The sequence below is a fragment of the Epargyreus clarus genome, unplaced genomic scaffold, assembly GCF_041222505.1.
Source record: "Epargyreus clarus isolate Ecla_fem2 unplaced genomic scaffold, WU_Ecla_fem_2.2 ptg000003l, whole genome shotgun sequence".
NCBI lineage: Eukaryota > Metazoa > Arthropoda > Insecta > Lepidoptera > Hesperiidae > Epargyreus > Epargyreus clarus.
Window position 1 is genome coordinate 11,420,184 of NW_027332211.1, and position 20,562 is coordinate 11,440,745.

The window sequence follows — 20,562 nt, forward strand, 5'->3', positions numbered from 1 at the left end:
ATGAAATTAGCTAATAAATAAAACAAAGTTATCTTAAAATACATATTTTAATGGTGTAATTATTTTATTGATACTGTAAAGTAATCGATTATTAGGTTCTATTCTACAAATATAGAACGAAATAATCGTATATAAATAGTCTTTGCGTACCTGTCTGTCACAACAGACATACACCTAAATAAATTGACTTATCCACCACAATAATAGGTGAATACATAATATCCTAAAACGACACAGTTAACATAACTGTACCGTTTGCATTCGAGGCACACATTTTAATACATAAAATCTATAAATGGAATTATCACTGCAACCCAGAGTTTGCGACATGCTTGAGGAAAATGTCATACACTGTTCGATTTGTTGTTATTATGTATTCTTCTAACTTACTACAATATTATACAATATAACAATATTAAATTCAACAACGAAATACATCAAATGAAGCGTTTCACAATAAAGTCCAGCGCACATATGGATGGACCGCACATCATCGGATTCTATTTAAAAATCAATCAATCATTTCTTCACCAGTACGTAAGGCCCAATTTAAACTAGAGGGCCACGACGTCCTGCAATGTATGCGGTAAACCTATTATGTACGCGGATCTTAAAACTAGCAACATTATTTTATATGTTACGTAACCTAGCACAAAATCTATTAAAAGTTAAAATTGTTAATAAACGGACGCTCACAAAGTATTTAATATATAAAGAGAATCATTTAACACGGATAAATTACCCGTAAGGCACTTTTATTTTCTAAAGAGACCTAAAACGCAGGTTTTAGGTAGATACATGACCTATTTATATTTAGCTGCAAAGGAGTTTGACTTATACATTTTAAAATAGCTATATTTAAAACACACATAAATTATTTCTAAAGGTATAAATAAGATATACGGATATAGCTACCAACAGAATGCAAAAAACGCATGCTTTGTTAGCATTGACAACAACTAACACTGTTCTACCGATGCAGGCATTAGTTTATATATAGGCCTCATTTATTATCAATATGCAGGTATGTAGGCATGCTATATATGGCGGAATATACTCTTATCCGGAACACTCGTCTACAAGGCACACGTCATAAGTAAATGCGTGTGTTCTTCAGCAGGCACGAGCAGTAAGGGCACGAGGCACGTCGAGAGCCCTTGCGCCCGAAGCGTACTTCATGTGGAGTTAGTTGCCTCCATAATCGCGCAGTTCGCGGTTTCCAAGCGGTAGAGTTGGCCGGTAGTTGTGCAGCAGTTCCATGGCTTCTACGCCGCAAGATGCTTCACCACAACGTAATTTTCTCATTAGCGCCAGCTGAAAAATAAAATGATTATTTAATTGTTTTTTGAAAATAAATTTAAACTTAATTTGCTTTTACATAGTGAAGTTTTGTTACATTTAGATGAGGAACAAAATCCCTGATCTACAATAGAAATTTAGATGTTTTCTTAATCAGGAATCGAACGTAGAAGATCTTGGCGTTACGATAGTCCATTTTAGTGTAGATTAGTATCTATTGATGTATCTAAGAATTACTAAGATTAATACCTACTATAGTTTTACAGCTTAAATTTCATGTAATTTTGTTTATTATTTTAAAAGAAATAAGCGTACACATAAAAGTGTGCTGTTAATCATCGCACACTATAAAAGCCTTTTTTGCATGGATTAAGTAGATTTTAGCAAAAAGACGAACAGGTTATTTTGAAAGTAAGTAATATTGGAAAGTGGGCCGGTTGTTGGCGCCGCCAGCGCCGGCGGCCGTGCGCGCCAGCGCAAAGCAACGCTCATCGGAAACCGGTAGTTATTTATAATTGCCGCCGAATCCAAACGGGTTTCAGAATGTTTCTCCTTTAAACGCATGTTTGAAAAAGTCGACATGCGGTAGATCATAAATACGTAATCATTAAGTCACAATGCAATAACTATATTAACAATTTAGTGCATGTTTTTTTTTAATAATGTCATTAAATAAAATCCTAGTAATATTAAGTGCCAACGTCAAGTAGGGTAATGACCCTACTTAACATAATTATACCTACTAAATGTTTCATAAAATAAGTTATGAATAAAGTAATCTATAATTTAATAAAAAAAGACAATTGAAGCTGATTTTTGACACTCTTAAAATATGTAGGTAAATAAATAGGTAGGTACCTGTTCAGCGGACACCTCGACAGGATCTTTGAAAAGGATCCATGTGACAGATTCCGTGCAAGGCGGCGTGGTGAGAGAGCCAGGGTAGGTCCAGTAGGCGGTGCGCGGGGGCAGCAGCCGCGCGGGGTCCAGCGCCTCCGCGAATGTCACCTTGTCGCCCTTGTGCTGGATGTACGGGAGCAGCCGCACTACCTTCTCCAGCTCCTCGTGCTTGCTGCCTACCTGTAATCACAATAGATTTGTTTGTAACTTTTGTCGTTTTGTTTCACTGCTAGGTATCGGTCTCGTCTCGAGATCGGATTAAGCCTTTGAAAAATCAAGCGTATGTGCCCTAAAAACGAACCTGGAACCCCTGATCCAATCCCGTATCCCGATCTGATGGTTGATTTTCATTCATAAGGTTATTATATATGGCTGCTTTGTTTGAAGAAAAGAGATAAATTCAGAATAGTTACGAATACTTATTTTGTATAATAACGTTGCCCAGCCTAGCCAAAAAGTTTAAAATCATCACTAGGATGATAAATAGGTATTCTCCTGCGACATGTAGTAAAAACCATAAATCTGAACCCGTGACTACGAATTTCCTTGACCCTAACACTGTTTGTTTATTTTATGGTTAAAGTTTCAGTTTTATTCTACTTGGAATTAATAGATATATTTATGTTTATTTACTAGAGCAGGTCTTGACGTCACAAAGAACGCTGAATAATAACCCAATCTTCCTTATAACTTGTGTACCTAATATGGACAAAACTTCTATGCGTAAGCATCTTACATTCATAATAGGCAAACTAATTGTATTATGGTATATTTTAGTGTACGCACGTGTTTACCTACGTATCATTACAGTTTTACATCATAATAATTTTATTTCTATTGACTATGAGATTGCAAATCTATGAAGCCGATTTGTTATTGGATACCGGTTGATTTATATATGAGGTGACCATATTTTTAGTCTTCAGGAGTGGCATCTGTGATCGACTTATTTTATGGAGGTGATTACAGATTGCCCATGGGCCGGATTTAGAGGTCTAGAGGCCTTGGAGCAACAAAGGAGTACTAGAGTTTACTAGTCGGAATTAAAAAAATAATCCGACGTCTCTATTGTGGGGGCCCCTCTTTTGTGGAGGCCTCGGGGCTGCCGCCCCGGTTGCCCTCCCTTAAATCCGGCCCTGCCCATAGACGACAGTAACAAGTTACCATCATTTTCATTTCCATCATGTTCGTTCGCTACTATAATCTTATAAAAAAGTTATGGAGGTATAAGGTAAACCTGTATTTACCTACATACTATTATAATGGCGAACCGGCAGGTTAAGACACAGTTAACGAATTAGTATATCACAAGATAAAATGCGAATTATAAAATTAGTCACATGAGAGATCTTATCTTTTATACTAACACTGTAAACAGGTTTTAAAAAATATGGCTTAGGCAACCATATTATAAGAACTTATGTAACCTGATCTAGTTATACACGAAAACTAAAAAACGAGTTCTCAAAACAGAGTTACAAAATAGTGAGAGAGTTTTTATAAATTAACTAAACGGATTAGTTAATGTAGCGGGCAAACATTGGTTAAGATTGATTATTAGATTGCTAACGGGCGTAAAATATATTTAATTACTTAACTTTGTCTATGCTTCACTTGGTACTTTATACTTTTCCTTTATGGCCGATTAGTACCCGCATTCCCAATACATAACATATCGTAAATTAAGTTCTAAATCCCTATATTAAATTACAGTATTAACATTGCAGATGTGTAACACAACATGCATAGCTCGTGACCTTTGATACCCCTGCAGGTGAATGACGCTCCTAAAAGGATTGAGTTGCAAGGCTTCCCGCTTCACCGACGTAACGCGGTCTTTTACTATTATTTGCACTTTGTCAAATTCATATCAAAATGTTGACAAAGTGGTAGGAATAATTGCCGACTAGTCAACAGATTCATTAAAAATGAAATTAAGTTATGTAAAATTTTGTAAATTAATTTTATGTTAGTAATTAAATTTATTTTACATAAATAGTAACGTAATAAAATAATAACCATTACCTTTATATTGTAGTACCTATCTTATCATGGTTCTGCACTTATTGTATTGTACTAATATGAATTTACCACGATGAAAACTTCAATGTTTAATAAGTAATTTCGTTTGGTGTGAGGCGACGCTAATAGGGTTCACATACTAAATTTGTTCGTGTGACGGATGCATTCAATCAACTCCGAACGGTTGGTTTGTTGGGACGGAGGGTTTAGTTCAACACATATGCCGTGAATATTTACTTTATTTGTAGTAGTGTCAACACGCCATTAAATTGTATATTTCACAAAGATCGCGTAAGATTGAGATAATATTATGTATTATCACGGTTTTTTTTCTCCGAGCTTTGCACACTCTGCGGTCTCCTTTTCATATTTTTTGAAAACCCACGTAATTTCATATAAGGTTCTGTTCATGTCTTCTTCTAACGTTCTTTTTCTAATCTTGTTATAAGTATATCCACGTATAAACAACAAAACATACAACAGAAATTTTACGATATGTTACTATGTTTTTTCAAGAGGTGCTTGATTTAACAATTACTTCTAAATATGTGTATTTTCATGCTTCCTGAAAGCTGGTTGGTGATAAAGTTATTAAAATGATTATTTATAGAGTTTTATAAGAGAAAGTTTGAGCTTACCATTAGTAATACACCTAAGACCGCCAATCCATCAGGTTGGCCAGCAGCTTCCGCGAAGCTGTGATACTTGGTGGTGTTCCAGTGGACGAGGTGGAGTTCGCCGGAGAAGGAGCGTCCATCGACCGTGTGCTCGGAGCCCTCACCGTTGACAGCACCCCAGTGACAATGCCATTGTTCCAGTTTGTATACGTCGGATCCTAGCGGTCCGCCTCGTAATTCTGCAAACAATTAGTATAAAAAGTTACAAAAAATAAATACTAACAAAACATCACTTGGGTTTTTTATTACTTACTTATACTGTTTACCCGTCCGTAAACACATGACACACCTTTAAGCAGCTCATCTTTTCACGTACAGTTTGACCAATAGGTATCTATAGGTACCCTTATTTTATTCATTCAAATGGGGACAGTCTAGCAATGATTACACTAGCCACTTTAAGTTACGCTGAGAAATCCGTATTCAGCATTGAAGCGGACAGTGGAGGATTTGGGCTCAGTTGCAACCTAGCAAAGGATTTTGAAATTGTGCCATACGGGTTGATTTAAGGTAAGGCATTTGTAAGCGACGCACGCAGTTCGCAAAGTTCATTGCAACAACAGTTTTGTATTCAAGTGCCTTATGCTAACAAACTCGACGCAAAAACACAAACATTTAAAACGAAGTCAAGTAAAATACAAGTTAATTTTAACGTAGTCATGACTCATATCAAAATCGGTACCCGTCACGTAAATATAACGCCTGCCTTAGACATTACCTACTTAGGTATATGGGATCCCTTTGGAAATTGCTAAAACTTTGTAATAATACCGTAAGAGGGATAACCTACGCTGTGAGTCATTGCAAGGGGAACATGTTCCCGCTCGAAGGAATTGCAAATTCATATCTACCCCTAAGTTAAGCTACATGATTGACTTTTACCCAGATAGCTCGTATCAGTAAGTACCAGTCGTATTATCATAAAAATGGTCTTCATAAAATAAAATGTCACATAATATGATTTTTATTATAGAGTTAATAATATTGTTACTTACGGAATTTAATATGATTTGTTTGAATATGAGTAGGTACTCAGCCTTTAGTGGCAATATTTTATTACCTTCGTTTAAATTGTGTTCCATAAAATTCTCATGATTTCTTATGTGCCTGTTGCAGTATTTGGACTAACGACGTTATTTTTAGATTATCGCTAAATATTTGCTACAAAATGCGACGTCCTCGTTCAAAACGTTAACGATTAACGTTAAAATTTAAAGTTTGCATCGGAATATTTACATAACATCTTCTATGTGTATTTACTTCCGTGTAACATCGTGTAACGGTTCCGTGAAACGAACACGGCCGTAATCCTATCGATATTAAAAAGTAATGCGACCTTCAATCTAAGTGTACAAAATTGATCAATTCATAGATTTAATAATTTTGTGGATAATGAAGGTCTGTGCAGTGACATTGCTGCATAAAAACCGTAACAAGAGTTGATGTCATGTTTAAAAGCATTTACAAAAAGTACCTAACTAATAATTAATTTAGCTTAAATATAAACTTCGTTCACGCACGCACGACAGATTTTAAAATTTAAATTCATATATTCCAAAGTCATTAGATACGAATATATTTTAGATGTGCGTTCATGTATTCCGTAATATTTTTCATTCGAGACCTTGCATGCTTATTTAAAATCAAATAAAAATGGTAGATAATAAAAAGTGGGTATCAATCATGATACGGGGAACGGTACGGGATATATAATTAATCGGTATCACCTTGTAAATGAGATTGTATACTGTACCTATTTGTATCTAGACGCCATAAAAGATTATGGTAAAAGTGAATATAATTTAACTGATGTTGGAGTAGCGCCAATTATAGGACACGGTGGACTTTAGAAGGGCGATGTATGGACAAGTACCTGATTCATATCCGTTTTCGTCGACTCGCCAGCAATAGCCTGGATTGACGACGGAGCGGGGGTGGTTCACTGAGTATTTCCACCAAAGTGGTGGAGCGCTGCCGCCGCTGCTTGCAAGCGACGTGTCGATGTCCACGGGACTCTGCCTGGCGCCTCGGGCTTCAGGAAACTTCTCTATCCATGTCGCGGGCCCTGGGAACAAATAAATTTATTTTAGGGATTTTAAATACATGGAGATTAATTTCTTGGCCGTTAACAAACTGTTGTTTTCATAGTCATACTGATAGTTATATTTAATTCTAAATGTGTTTCTTATTTAATGAACCGTGGCGTTTATCAAAATCAATGTAAACAATAATAGGTATCTTTCATTCAGCTTTATAGTTAATCACTCAAGTTTATTATAACTACCTATTTATTATGTTGCTCGTTAGAATATTTCTAGCACCGTGAAAATATATTTATCTAAGTGTAAGTATATGTAGGTACTTACTTATTAGAATGATAACACAAAGTGTCATCCTAATCATATAAGTGCATATTTAATTGACATATCCGACGTGGGCTATTTGTTAAGGAATCGAGTTGTCATAACGTTTAAGTTAAAACAAACGTAATGAGCGACAAGCGAAAAGTTTTTTGCAAATATTAGGCTAATTTACATTACACAGTATCCGCAATGAGATGAACAAGCGTCGAAAAACGAGTAGGTAATTAGGTATACATGGTTTTTGTGAGACATGACATACGTTATCTTATCAAGCGTTTTCGCCACCACCGCCTGCGGGCGCAGAGCTTTATAAACGTTTTTATAATGATAAATCGTGTTTATTGTTTGTAGCAGTTAATAACTTCCTGGATGTCAGATTAAAAGTGTCAAATATATGATACCTTTAGTTTTGTTCTTAACACTGCTTAACATAGTGTACAAAAAGACTAAAAGATTTATTTATAACTTTCACCTGTTATATTCGTGTTAGTGTTATTATTACGATGTACTCTTTATAATTGTATTTTATTCAGTTTTTTATTAACTTTTACCACTTAAACACAATAACACTTTTATAAATTATCATCTATCTATTTCATAAAACTCTTAACACTGAGTGACAACGCACTACTGAACAATTTATCTACCAACATAAGCTAGGAGTATGTGCAAGTGCGTTTTCATAACTTTACAGCAGAGCGATTTGAATGTTCTAATGCGTTTAACTTTAACATTATTTAACGTACATAGTTAAAATTTTAAAATGGTATAATTGAATGCTTTTAAAAAATCTGCATTATACGTGAATAATGTTAACGCATTAGAACATTCAAATCGCTCTACTGTAAAGTTGTGGAAACGCACTTGCACCAGTTTACGTAGGACCCGTCGAATTGGGGATAGCAGTATGCATTTTTTAATAAGAGTTCCTTATAACCTTGGATAAGTGTCTAATTTACCTGTGAGAGAGAATTTATCAAAATTTGACTTCTGAAGGATTAAATTGGAGATAAAAATTAGATTTTTCGCATAAGTACCTTTGGTGCCATGAGTGTTCTGTGCGACGGTGACTCCTACCGTCACTTCTCTACGTGTGACTCATTGCTAGAATTAATTGTACAGGTGATTTTTTTACCATAAATAAACCTTACTAAAGTAACTGTCAGTTTATTTTCTGAAATTATACACCATCATCTACAATTATTTACTCGCAACTTAAGTCTGCCAATTTAAAATCTCAATAACATTGAACTCACTTCACCTTTTGACGTTAACTCAATTTAATATATTTAAGGAAAGTGTATAAAATACATTAAATACGAAATAATTAATACAAAATTTGGAATTCAGTATTTAATTTGAACTCAAGGTTCAAGTTCGAGTTCAGTTTCAAGTCAATCTACTCACTATTCATGAATTTGCAAAATCGACTGACAACATTATTATAGTTAGTGTAGGTATGTTGCTTTTACGAACTTGTTTGTTCAATATAATTAATTAAACAAATAAACCTACAATTTCAGTTTTCGTCATATTACCTATTTTTTTAAGTACAACAATATCTTTGACAGGTAAAAAATATAAAGTTGTTCCAAGATGTATAACGTTAAGAACTTTTTAATTCGAACACTTGTTTATGTGTGCCAATTAACTGCTTTATTTATTATGTTTGGTGGGTATACATTTAATCGCACAAATCCTTGATAAACAGCTTTATTTGCCCTTTTTCTGATTTTCGGTGACATTGCGTCCGCCAGGGTCACTCAACCGTGTCGTACATAATAACTACACATTGCCGTGAGGCCACCCGAAACGCACGGTTGTAGGTTCTGTATTATTTTTAGAGCTCTTCACGAAAATGTTTTATTGTTTAAAAACAATATGCATCTTAGATATCGTTGTATGATTTTTTGTATGATTGTATATTTTTTTGTTATCATTGTAAGACTTCAAAATAATTGTAGGTAAGTTTTATAGAAATGTGATCTGAAAAGGTACCTTCACAGTATAAGTATCTGCGCTTCAGTGTCTCTGTAGGAGGCTGTTTTAACGAGTAGACGATGTAGGGACTAGTGTATTCCGACCATTACACAGTATTAACACTCTGCAGGACCTCTCACCTCGGTCATATAACCAAAATAAGTCGCGTGCTTAAAGGTAAAAGGGCCTATAGCTAAGGGTTAATAGGGATTTATGCTGAAAGGGCACATAATTTTTTTTTTTTTTGCCATTCGGTTTGAAATTATCTGAAACGTAAATTTTTTTTACGTTTCAGATAATTTCAAACCGAACTAAAAATTTTTTACGTTTCAGATAATTTCAAACCGAACTAAATTTTTTTTACGTTTCAGATAATTTCAAACCGAATGGCAAAAAAAATTTTTTTTATGTGCCCTTTCAGCATAAATCCCTATTAACCCTTAGCTATAGGCCCTTTTACTTTTAAGCACGCGAAGTATCTACCACTCACAAATTTAAAATAATAAATCAATCTATCTATATTTCAATTAGGTTTAGTTATTAGGAAAGCATCAGGTTTGGAAATTATTTGTATGACAACCATCGGTAGTCGTTTTGTTATTCCGGTATTATAACTCTGATTCTATTTACATAATTTCATACAATAAACTACTATTTGTTTAATTAAATTTTAAATATTCTCAGATGTGAATACATATGAAATTATCGAACGGAAAAACTGAGTTCCCCGAATTTTTACCATACTCAGAAATAAATTAAAAATATAACAGCTGTTTATACTAGTTATTTTCGTCGCATGCACGCTGTCACAATAAACAGAAACGGCAATTTTATCAATTGAGTCCCATACATTGCCGTCGGATGTACGTAATTTCGATAACCATCGCCAAAAACAATATCAATCCAATATCAACTAGGCGATTATCGTGGTCGTAAAATAAACTATTCGTCTTAACATATAGGCGGGTATATTTGGAGGCAATTTACTCAATTGAGGGGATTGCAGGACGGACATGTCTGTCATCGTGTGTCGCGTGCGCGATAGGGCTACTACGAACGAAGTGCGGAGTCGTTAGCATGTCACCAATACACAATCTTTACGTTACTGTATTCAATTGATACGACCTGTTTCATAATGCTCATTAAAGGGTTATTTGCATCGTGAACGTGTAAAGTTAACTCTATGACTACATACGTCTAAGGCATTTAATCTAAAACTTAAGTTTACACATTTTTATGATTGTAAAAACTGTTCCAATAAATTGTATTAAAATTATTTCTGTTTGTAGTGGTGATTCAATCGAAAAATCTAGATACTTGTTACGACTAATTGCGGAGACATGAAAGAATTGTTTTTTGTTAGAAGCAGAGGCGCCACGCGCATGGATCAGCGGCGACCCGCGACCTCGGCCTTGTTTATCTCATTCTGATTTATTTATCTTAACAACCTACAACAGATTGTTTAGCTACTCAAACCTGAATGGTCTAAATAATAATTAACACAAACGTCATTAAAGTTGCATGGATTTTTCCGAAGATGCGTGGATAACCATAAATGTCTATCGTTTATAATTACTTTACTTCAATTAATTGCAGATAAGTAGTATTTACAAACATTATACGTGGGAAACATTATTCATCATTATTATGTCAATTTTGCTACGTTATAAAAAATTGTATACAAATCTTAAATTTATCAAACTGATTGATGTTGAACGTTAACCGTTATTTCAGACTCAAAAAGCTCAGCATATTTTTCGATAATCGTAAAATTCTGCACGTTTCTTACAGTAATTTATTTGATCTTTGACTGAATGGACTATTTCCTGTCTATTATACAATTCAATGCTAGACAAATGTAATTGTGTTCAAATTAATAAAAATAACAATCTAATGTGTCTTAGCAGTATATAGAGTCGGAAGTGCGACTCTACATTCTGATCTTTTTGATTACTTCCGTATTTCTTTGCGTTCTAATGGCTCGCCGTAGAAGAAAAAATATTAATTGTACGGTTGTCAATGAATGGCTGTAATTTCCGCTCTGGAGCCAGCATTGCAAGGTCACTGTGACCGCTTCTACTAGAGACTAGAGCGTCTAGATTGTAGATTTTGTTTTAATCTTACGTAAATCGTCCGTAAAAACGATTACAGTGAAAAATTCTGAAAATTAATCAATCGCAGATTTTTTGTGACTAATTCTTACCTATACTGGTTATAACTACTAAAAAAATGTTATATGATAAAATTAAATTACTCGTATGTTCGTGTTTTTGAAAAAATCATTCCTATGAAAATTAACAAGAATATTCCAGTTAAGTTCTGGATTCATAGTTATGTCTTTATAATTAAACTTTGACAACTTAATTGGATACAAGAACAAAGGTTACGTACAACGTGTTTTATATAATCACATGTAATTACTGGAATAAAAAATTGCGATAAGACATTTATAAAATATGTTAATAATATAATATTATATATCTGTAACTTATACTCTACTTCACACATCTCGAAATATTTAAAATATATGTACAAACATTATAAAATTTACATCGATTATGAATGACTACAGGCAGGTATGTACAAATTTAAGAAAATATTTCATGTTTCATTTCACGTTATCTCTAGTAGCCATTTATCCAATGTTAACCAAGATCTTAACATTGAATAAATTACTACTTGTTAACATGTAACAAAAATCCACCTGATTTTTCAAACCAGCTTTAGTAGATATCCTTCGGATTGTGGCACACATAAAATTGTCTTGTCGGAGTTATCGGTGTGAGATAAACGTTCTTTTCATAAAATTAGTACGATGTTATATTGTAATATAATAATATTAATATTTCTTTCTTAAATTAAATATGTGAAGTGTGAAAATCGTTATGCCACTTTTCGACAGTCAAATAAATGTTTCATGCATTTATTTGAACTTCGATGCCCAGATGCTGTCAGTTCATACGTTCAAAGGAGTCGATGATATGTTTGAAATTTCTGTTTGTTTATATTCGCCCTATCAAAACGTTTTAACGGATATTGATTAAAGAGATATTTATGAAAAGTTTTAAACACGATTATTTAGATAATACTTTGATGATTTTAAAAAATAGTGGCTAGTAGATACAATTGGAAAATTCCTATACTTTTCACATGTTTGTCATGGTGTTATAAAAAAAGTTTTCTGCATAATATCTTTATATGTTCTATCGTGACGAGTAGGTTTGCTATACAAAAAATATCTGCAATGTCAAAACAGAGATTTAGTAATGAAATAAGAAGATAAGTAAGTAGGATTCTTACGGTGTAAATATTTTGTGTAGGTGTCTACCTATCTGTATACAAATTAAAAAGCCGCGCATGTTGCGCCGTTAGCCGTTGTAAATAATCAAATCCTACTAACTTGTAAGCCTATCATTAACGTTGTCATTCATTCATTGACAGAATTAACTTCAATAGAGTTAAACACAGTAAATTGCATAGACGCATCGTTGATCTATACGAGAACACGACGATTTATCATTAACATACAAAAAGAGGCAATTTTTTGCATGGATACATTCTAGATACGATTGATACATTTTTGTAGGTGAAGGAGAATAGATGGTGAGTTTTCTCAACGGTAATTACGATGATATCATTGAAAATGCAATTTTATTCAAGAAAAAATAATTTGCATTGTTTTAATGAAGTTATTATCTTTATCGTCCAAGTTGAGTACTTTTAATATGATGCATACGTATAAAATATCTATGTAATCTTTGTATTGTATTTGAATACTATTTATCATGCAGAGAACAGAAAGTCGTTAATAGAGACCGTACCAGTTTTTAGCACCTTATAAGCTGTTGTTAAATGAAATGTAAACAGCATTATTAGGTTCATTGTTTATCAGTACATTCATAGTCTCAACTGTAGTGTCATTGTGTAGTTCAATAGCACGTTAGCGACTGTCCTATTCTTTACCGTTCTTAACTCCATTCGTGTCGAGCTAGATTAGAGCGGCTATTATAGACACGCAAGAGATATAACATAATAGTTGTAAGATATTTTGCTGAAACTCTTGATATTCCTAGTATTTTTTTTATAAAAACATTAATTTTAGACAAAAAAAATTTAGTTTACAAATGGGCTTAATATAGCAAGTGATGCTAATATAAAGTGCTTAAAATATCTTAATTTTTACGGTACGATGAACATATATTCTTTCATAACTAAATCTTTGTTTTCCACAAAGTAAATTGGAAATTATTGCGTCCTCCCTGTATACATAAATAATAAAGGTCCATGTAACAAAATAAGTATAATATAATGAGAATCGAATGTTTTATTCATTTCATACCTCATACTAATAAGATTGGTTAAACTACGTGAATAGCGTTGCAATAATATTCTTCTTTAGGCCGTTTAGCGTGTCTATACCTAAATGTATTGTTTATTGAAAAAGTCAACTCAATTCATAATAATAAAGAATCTTCTTGCTTCAATCTCTTCTAAATACATCTGTAATCTTTACTCTTAGTAACTTGTAATATTCAAATCTGATGGGCTCGTCTGACGGTTCGTAATTAATAATTACAGTTACAGCTAATTACACAAGCTTCATCTAGGAAGTCGCTGTTGACGTAATTACAGTAGTTGAAATGATATGAAGAATACAGTCTGCGATTGGCACGTTACTTCGATAACAGATTTGTTCCAATGCTCAAACAAGGTTGCCATTGTATGTATCAGAAGGGTTAAGAAGATAGCTGGTAGACTGATCAGTTTATAAATTCTATATAAGAATACAAATGCATATTAGTAAGTTTTTTGATTTTTTAATATTTTAATCTAACTACTTATGACCAAAGCTAATATAATCGAAAAATGAGTTTCAAGATATAGGTACATAAAATATTTGTAAGATAAAACTTTCTATTCCTACTCATAAAATAATATAAATAAGTATATTTTTATTATTATTATACTGTTTTTATATTAGCATGTTAAAAAAGAATATACACTAAGGCATGTAGTATAACAATAATGCGTGGTTGTATTATGATGTGATCATCATCATCACATTATTTTGCAATCGGATGAAAAAGATAACACTCCATATATCAGTGACCGAATACGTAAAATTAACTCAACGTGGGCGATGTTTGGGCTTATAATGGTGTTTAATTGATTTTCAATTTGGACCAAAGCTTTCAATGTTTGCGATTGTATTCGAAAATTTCTCGTTTATGATTTCATACTTTGTAGAATGATTGATGATGGAAAGAATAGGTATGTATGTATCAGGGTTGTTGCTGATGCAGGTTTTTACTATATCAGCGGATGCTGATGCTGAAGCTGATTTTTTCAGATTAATATCAGCTGATACTGATGCTGATGCTGATATTTAGAAATACTAAATATATATTTTATACTGAGGTATTTGTACGTCCCTTACGAGAATAGTCTGTTTTAACCGACTTCACAAAATGAGGCAGTTTATCAATTCGACCGTATATGTTGTATGTTATTTTTTATGTTTGTTTTTGTTTTTGTTTTGTTGGAAAAAAAGATATTTCCAAAGTGGTTCCATTATAAGTAAATCAGGGTCTGATGATGGCAGACCAGAGAAATCGAGGGGAACTTTTAAAAATCGTAAGGGCGACTAGTGCGTTTGTAAGATTTTTAGTATGTCATCACTAAAAAAGGTGAAAAAAAAATAAATTAAAAAATACAATCGACTTCCATGTCACTACAAAGCAAAAATCAACTGACACAAATTTTGGCTCAGCACATATCTCTGAAGCCGGCGCCCATATTGAACACGCTGTTTGCGCCGTTATCCAACGAAAGATATTTAGCACCGACTTCAGAACCATGTACCAAACCAACATCCACTTCAGCTACCCTCCACTCTGCAGTGACACAGAAGTCGGCATTTGTTTGTTTTTTTTTTTTACAAATACTACACTGTGCCGTATTTAATAACGAAATATTTGGTCATATTGCACTTTTCACTGGATGTGGCATTATGAATTGAATACATAATTCTGTTATTGATTGATTGAACTATGATCGAAAGTCATTGATGTCTGACCAAATTACGTTGTCAATACAATCGAATAATTGTTAGATGAGGGAACAAGTGACAACTTGTGTTTATAAACCGACTGTGATTGGCTAAAACTCCATGTGATTTAAGCTCGGTCCCGCCTTCAACGAACACGTTACAACTTCAATATCAGCATTAAAAATCAGCGTCTTTTGTTGCGGATGCGGATGCTGATGCTGATATTTAAAAGAAAGCTGATAATCAGCGGATGCTGATGCTGATGCTGATATTCGCAACAACCCTAGTATGTACATGAGAAAATTTATGAGAATACTCTCGGTGCAATATACAAATCCTTTATATTCTTTATTTCAATTATATGAAATGATAATTATTGATATATAATTACTAAAATTAATTACTTAAATATTTTACATTCATACGTATATATACAATTTTGTCCAGTAGTTATGTAAGCAAGTACCTACCTTAATTAATACGTACCTATACCATATTTAAAACGGAAAAAATGAGATCATTGTGTATTTCTATTTTTACGCTTAACTTATACCTACTTAGACATTTAAAGTTTTCCTCAAACTTATGTTCTGCGGTGATAGGACCATTCGAATGTATTTCTGAATACCAGGTAATTAATCATGAAATTCTAGGAAAAGATATCCATTCTTTATAAGTTAACTGGTGTTATTAGCATGTGGTCAACCAGCTTGCAGTGGCGTAATTATATCGTATGCGACCCGTGTCAAATTCATTGCATGGGGCCCTAAGAAAATTTTTCACATTGTAATTTAATTTTACAAAAATATTTTGCAGACATTTCTCGTTTTTTTTTTCAATCGCCTATAAACAACATAGATGGTATGTTTCGCTGATAATGCCGCTGATTTATACATGTTACAGATATTTCTATGGTCACTTTTAAGCTCGCAGCCTCTAGGGTCGGGGGCCCCGTCAGGCCAGGGGCCCGTGGCATTTTGCCAGTTCTTTATACAACTTGTAATCGGCTTTCCTTTTCTATAATAGTGTATAATTATGTCTTCTTTCACACTAAATTGATATTTAGTGTTAAACTTAAACCCTATAACAAACTCTGCACAATACTTCAGCAGTACCTCGGTAATTTTACAGAGCTGTACAAACTGACAGACAAACTTATTATTCTGCAGGCGTGTTTTATATATTTTGAATCTATCTAAGGTTCTTCATTAATGAATTGATCTTGACGGCAAAAACGCAATTTATTCAAACTAAAATGAAGGTGGTAGAACCCTTTGTGGTTCGACTCCGGCGGCACCACCGCCACACCTATTTCTACCTAATAACAGCAGTGTTAGGCACTGCTGTGTTCCGGTTTGAAGGGTGTGGTAAGGGAGACAGACTTTTCCGAGGCGTTCCAGCTTAGTCGTCAGGGGTAGCGGCGCATCTGTGGCCGACCTCAGGTAGGAATATCTAATCCTATCTGGGTTCATTACAGATGTCCATGGGCGGCAGTAGCCACTTACCATCAGGTGGACTGCATGCTCGTCTGCTACTCTTATATTATAAAAAAAAAAATGTGAGCCGTCACGGGACGCCTGGCAGATGTGAAACATCGACATTATTTTGTAAAAGTAATATGCAGAAAAGAACATATTGTGATAGGAACTAAATATGTCATAATGATAAAATAAAATATTACGATTTTATCCAGATAACGATGACTATTTATTGAATAAACATTTATTTTCATTAAATACAAAAATTTACGAATTTATTTCAAAGCGTGACTACTTAATGGAGAGAATCGCACAGTGCGCATGGCGACGCGTCGCCACACCGTACACACTACTGTATATAGACTGTATATATATACCATCGTATGCGTGCGATGTGCGTGGCATGCGTCGCCACGCCAGAAATCAGTTTTACGTGCGGCTATAGATGTTTCACATCAAAAAAAAAAACTGAAAATCAAAGGCACATAACTTAGTAATAATTTTAATGAGTCTAACGGTATTTCACTTAGTGCACACTGCACTGTGCAGTCCGGATGATAGGATATTCTATAATTAGTTGCGGATGGTTTCGTTGAAGATCACTGCAATTGTCAACAGCTTACAGCAATCAGTCTGCCACCCGTGATATATGTTATGATGACTATATGTATATCCCGTTTTAAGACCGTACAGTCTCCCAACGTCTTTATCCGGAAAAATCCAGCATGAGACTATTTTGTTGGACTTAGGATTTACAAATCAGAAAGATTAATACTCAACTCCAATTACATTACAATTTTGAAGTAATCTATATGCATATTATTTCGTTAATTGTTGCTTTGATTAAAATATTTTATAGTAAATAATATGAAGATCCAAAGCAGGATTTTGGAAAAAACATAACAGTCCCGTTATTGGGCAGCACAACTTCAAGGAAACATAAACGGAACTTCCAACAGCAGTCACTAAGTAAAGTATATTATTTTAACTCATTATTGACCAGAGATTCGTTCAGATTGCATTACTTATCGCATTAACTTACGTTTAGAAGTGTAAGCCCAGTTTTAAATCAGTTAGAGGAAAAATGTTTTTATGGTAACTACCTTATAATAATGCCATAATTATGGTTATTTTCTCAACGCAGAAAATACCACTTGCAAGTGAAATATTCGTTTGTTGTCTTATGGCAGTTTTATATATTATATTACAAGATTCAGTTATATAGATATACTTAGAATTTTTCTATATATTAGAAGATTTTAGCGCCATTTTAGATATTTATTATGTAATCGTGGTTGTAGTGTTATTGTGGTGTTACTGAGCGAGATATCGTGTGGAGACTGGAGATTGCTCATGAATTTACATCGCATTGTGGTTTGTCCGAAACTCCGAAACAATAGCTCGTCCCGCCACACACGCACTTTCACCGACGGAAACCAGTAAGGCCGAGGATAAGGTGTGGCCTGCATCTTTGTGACTTTTAACTTTGTATCCCTATCCTTACTAAAATTAATTCAGTTTATATCTACACTAGACGCTAACCCCAGTAGATATATATTTAGGTGCTCATATTGTTGATGACCAGCAGGATTCACTTAAACATTTTTGTTTTGTAAACAAAAACAAATAAGTAAGAACTTTAAAACGGGTATAAAAGGGAAAGATCGTTTGCCAAAAATTTCAACTGTAATGAGTTTGTGAAATTTTATATTAGCGCGATAAAAATATACGTAAAGTAGGTAAGTTTTTTAAATCACGATGTATAATTAATGATTTTTGGCATGAAGACTGTAAATACATCACCAAGTTTCCTTCATCGGCAGGTCGTTTTGGAGCGTTTAAGTAGGCCAGTGTTTCGCACGCGATCTTCTTACACGTATTACCAATATTATAAGACACCAATTAGTAATATTTAGGTAATATTTATATGGACCATAGCTAAGTGGTTTTTATTTCTTACAAAGATTACGATGACTATATAATTTTAATGATCATACCACGGAATATATTGGAAGGCGGGAATTCCCATTAATATCTGCGATGTTTAGCACAGTCTTCTTGCTTGAAATGTGAAAATAATTGGCCAAGTGCGAGGCGAACTTGCAGGCGAAGTGTTCCGTATCCCCATAATTTTAATTATTTTTTATTTTTAGTATAATTTTTATCATATCGGCCATACATATAAATACATTGTGACCGACCGACCGATATTTATTTTCAAATTTTCCCTTTGAATACAGAACCCTAAGACTGGGACTGTTGACCGTTGGCGTTGGCGTTGGCGTTGGCTGTTTAATGATTTGGATGTTGCATAGTTATTAAATTTTGGTGCATAATTCACTCTATATTTAGAAGCAGACAATAATTACAAAACTTGGGTAAATGTAAATGTGGGAACGGTTTTACTACTATTTGTATCCACTATTTTAGTAGACATTTTTTGTACTATAATGTTAATGTTATTCATCTAATGGGGTAACAATTAACAAGTCTGCATCGCTCATTTTATTTGCTCCAAGGGTAAATAAAAATATTCAAAATCAGCACAATTACTAACTGTTGATGAGCCCTCGTGAGGTGATTGTCATTAAGCTTATACCAAGCAAGATTCTCAGATAACAGATACCATACAAATTTAGTATTATTCAATTTACGTAAGTAATTTATTGTCATTGTCTTGCATTTCTGTTATATGAACACAATTAAAATGCTGATAAGCCATTTTCTATCGTCATCAAATCTCTGTTTTGACAAACAACACCTGTTTTAGTGTGTTCAATAACTTAATCCGTATTACATTTTATTTTGCTCGCTTAATGTAACCGCAAGGTATAATCGTAAATATCAACGGTAGATATCAATTGCCTAACTCATGTAGGTACGGAAATTTATTTATATTCAGTTTATCCGTATCGCACATTTGTTTGCATAATCGACTCAATTAAGAGGTTTATACGATATCGTAATTCAATAAAATTATTCGTTTACGAATTTTTTTCTGAATATACGCACGATGAATTTATTACTTACCCATATTTACCCCCTTTAAATTAAAAATAACGTTCGTAAAAACTAAATAATTTAGTAAATTTAAAGTTTGTGGACGGTAGGTACCTACATATTATTTTAGGTACTATGACCATACAATTTTAAATTTGCTATGATATAAAATTCAACAGGTGTAACATGAATGGAAACAAATTGGGCATTATTTATGAAAGAATTACCCAGATGCTACGTCACTTTACTTAAAGTAAATTGTTTTCTGCGTGTGACTCATTTATCACATTAATATTTATGATTTTATACCAACGTTATGTTGTTAGTTACAGTAGTTACAACTTTAACTCACTTCTGAATTTAAACACTGCATTAACTCAAAGATTCCCTTTATTTACATGGAGCCTATCACGTGCCCGACGTAAACAAACCGGTTGGCTGCGTCGACTGCAATTTACCATAAGTAGAATGAAAACAGGTAAACTCACCGTTTTCACAGGTGTAGCCCCAGTCTTGAGCCATGGTCACTTTATTTTTGTTTCACTCGCGTACAAAGTTGAATGTAACCGTGTGGACACGTGAAAGCCGGTGAGTGTATGAGAGATCGCGGTTGAGCGGAGACTGCGTGCGAGTGGTCGCGGAGCGTTCGCTTTATAAGGGGGTCGCGTGCGGTCGTGGCGGAAGCGTGTGCGGGCGCGGGCGCGGGCGCGTGTCGGGCGGCGTGCTCGGCGACGTGCTCGGCGGCGTGCTCGGGCGGCAGTGGCGCACGCGCGCGCTCCGCCAGGCCACTGCGC

The 20,562-nt window shown here is 34.1% G+C and overlaps 1 protein-coding gene across 1 annotated transcript; it reads right to left on the reverse strand.

Annotated features, from left to right (window-relative positions):
• Positions 1-28: 28 nt before the first annotated feature.
• Positions 29-20,562, reverse strand: LOC140753908 (carbonic anhydrase 2). The gene is made up of 5 exons (XM_073088744.1): positions 20,257-20,562; positions 6,772-6,963; positions 4,860-5,077; positions 2,158-2,379; positions 29-1,314 (listed from the first exon to the last, which is right to left on the reverse strand). Exons 1-5 carry the CDS (start codon positions 20,288-20,290, stop codon positions 1,186-1,188), a joined length of 795 nt encoding a protein of 264 aa, XP_072944845.1. The 5' UTR covers positions 20,291-20,562; the 3' UTR covers positions 29-1,185.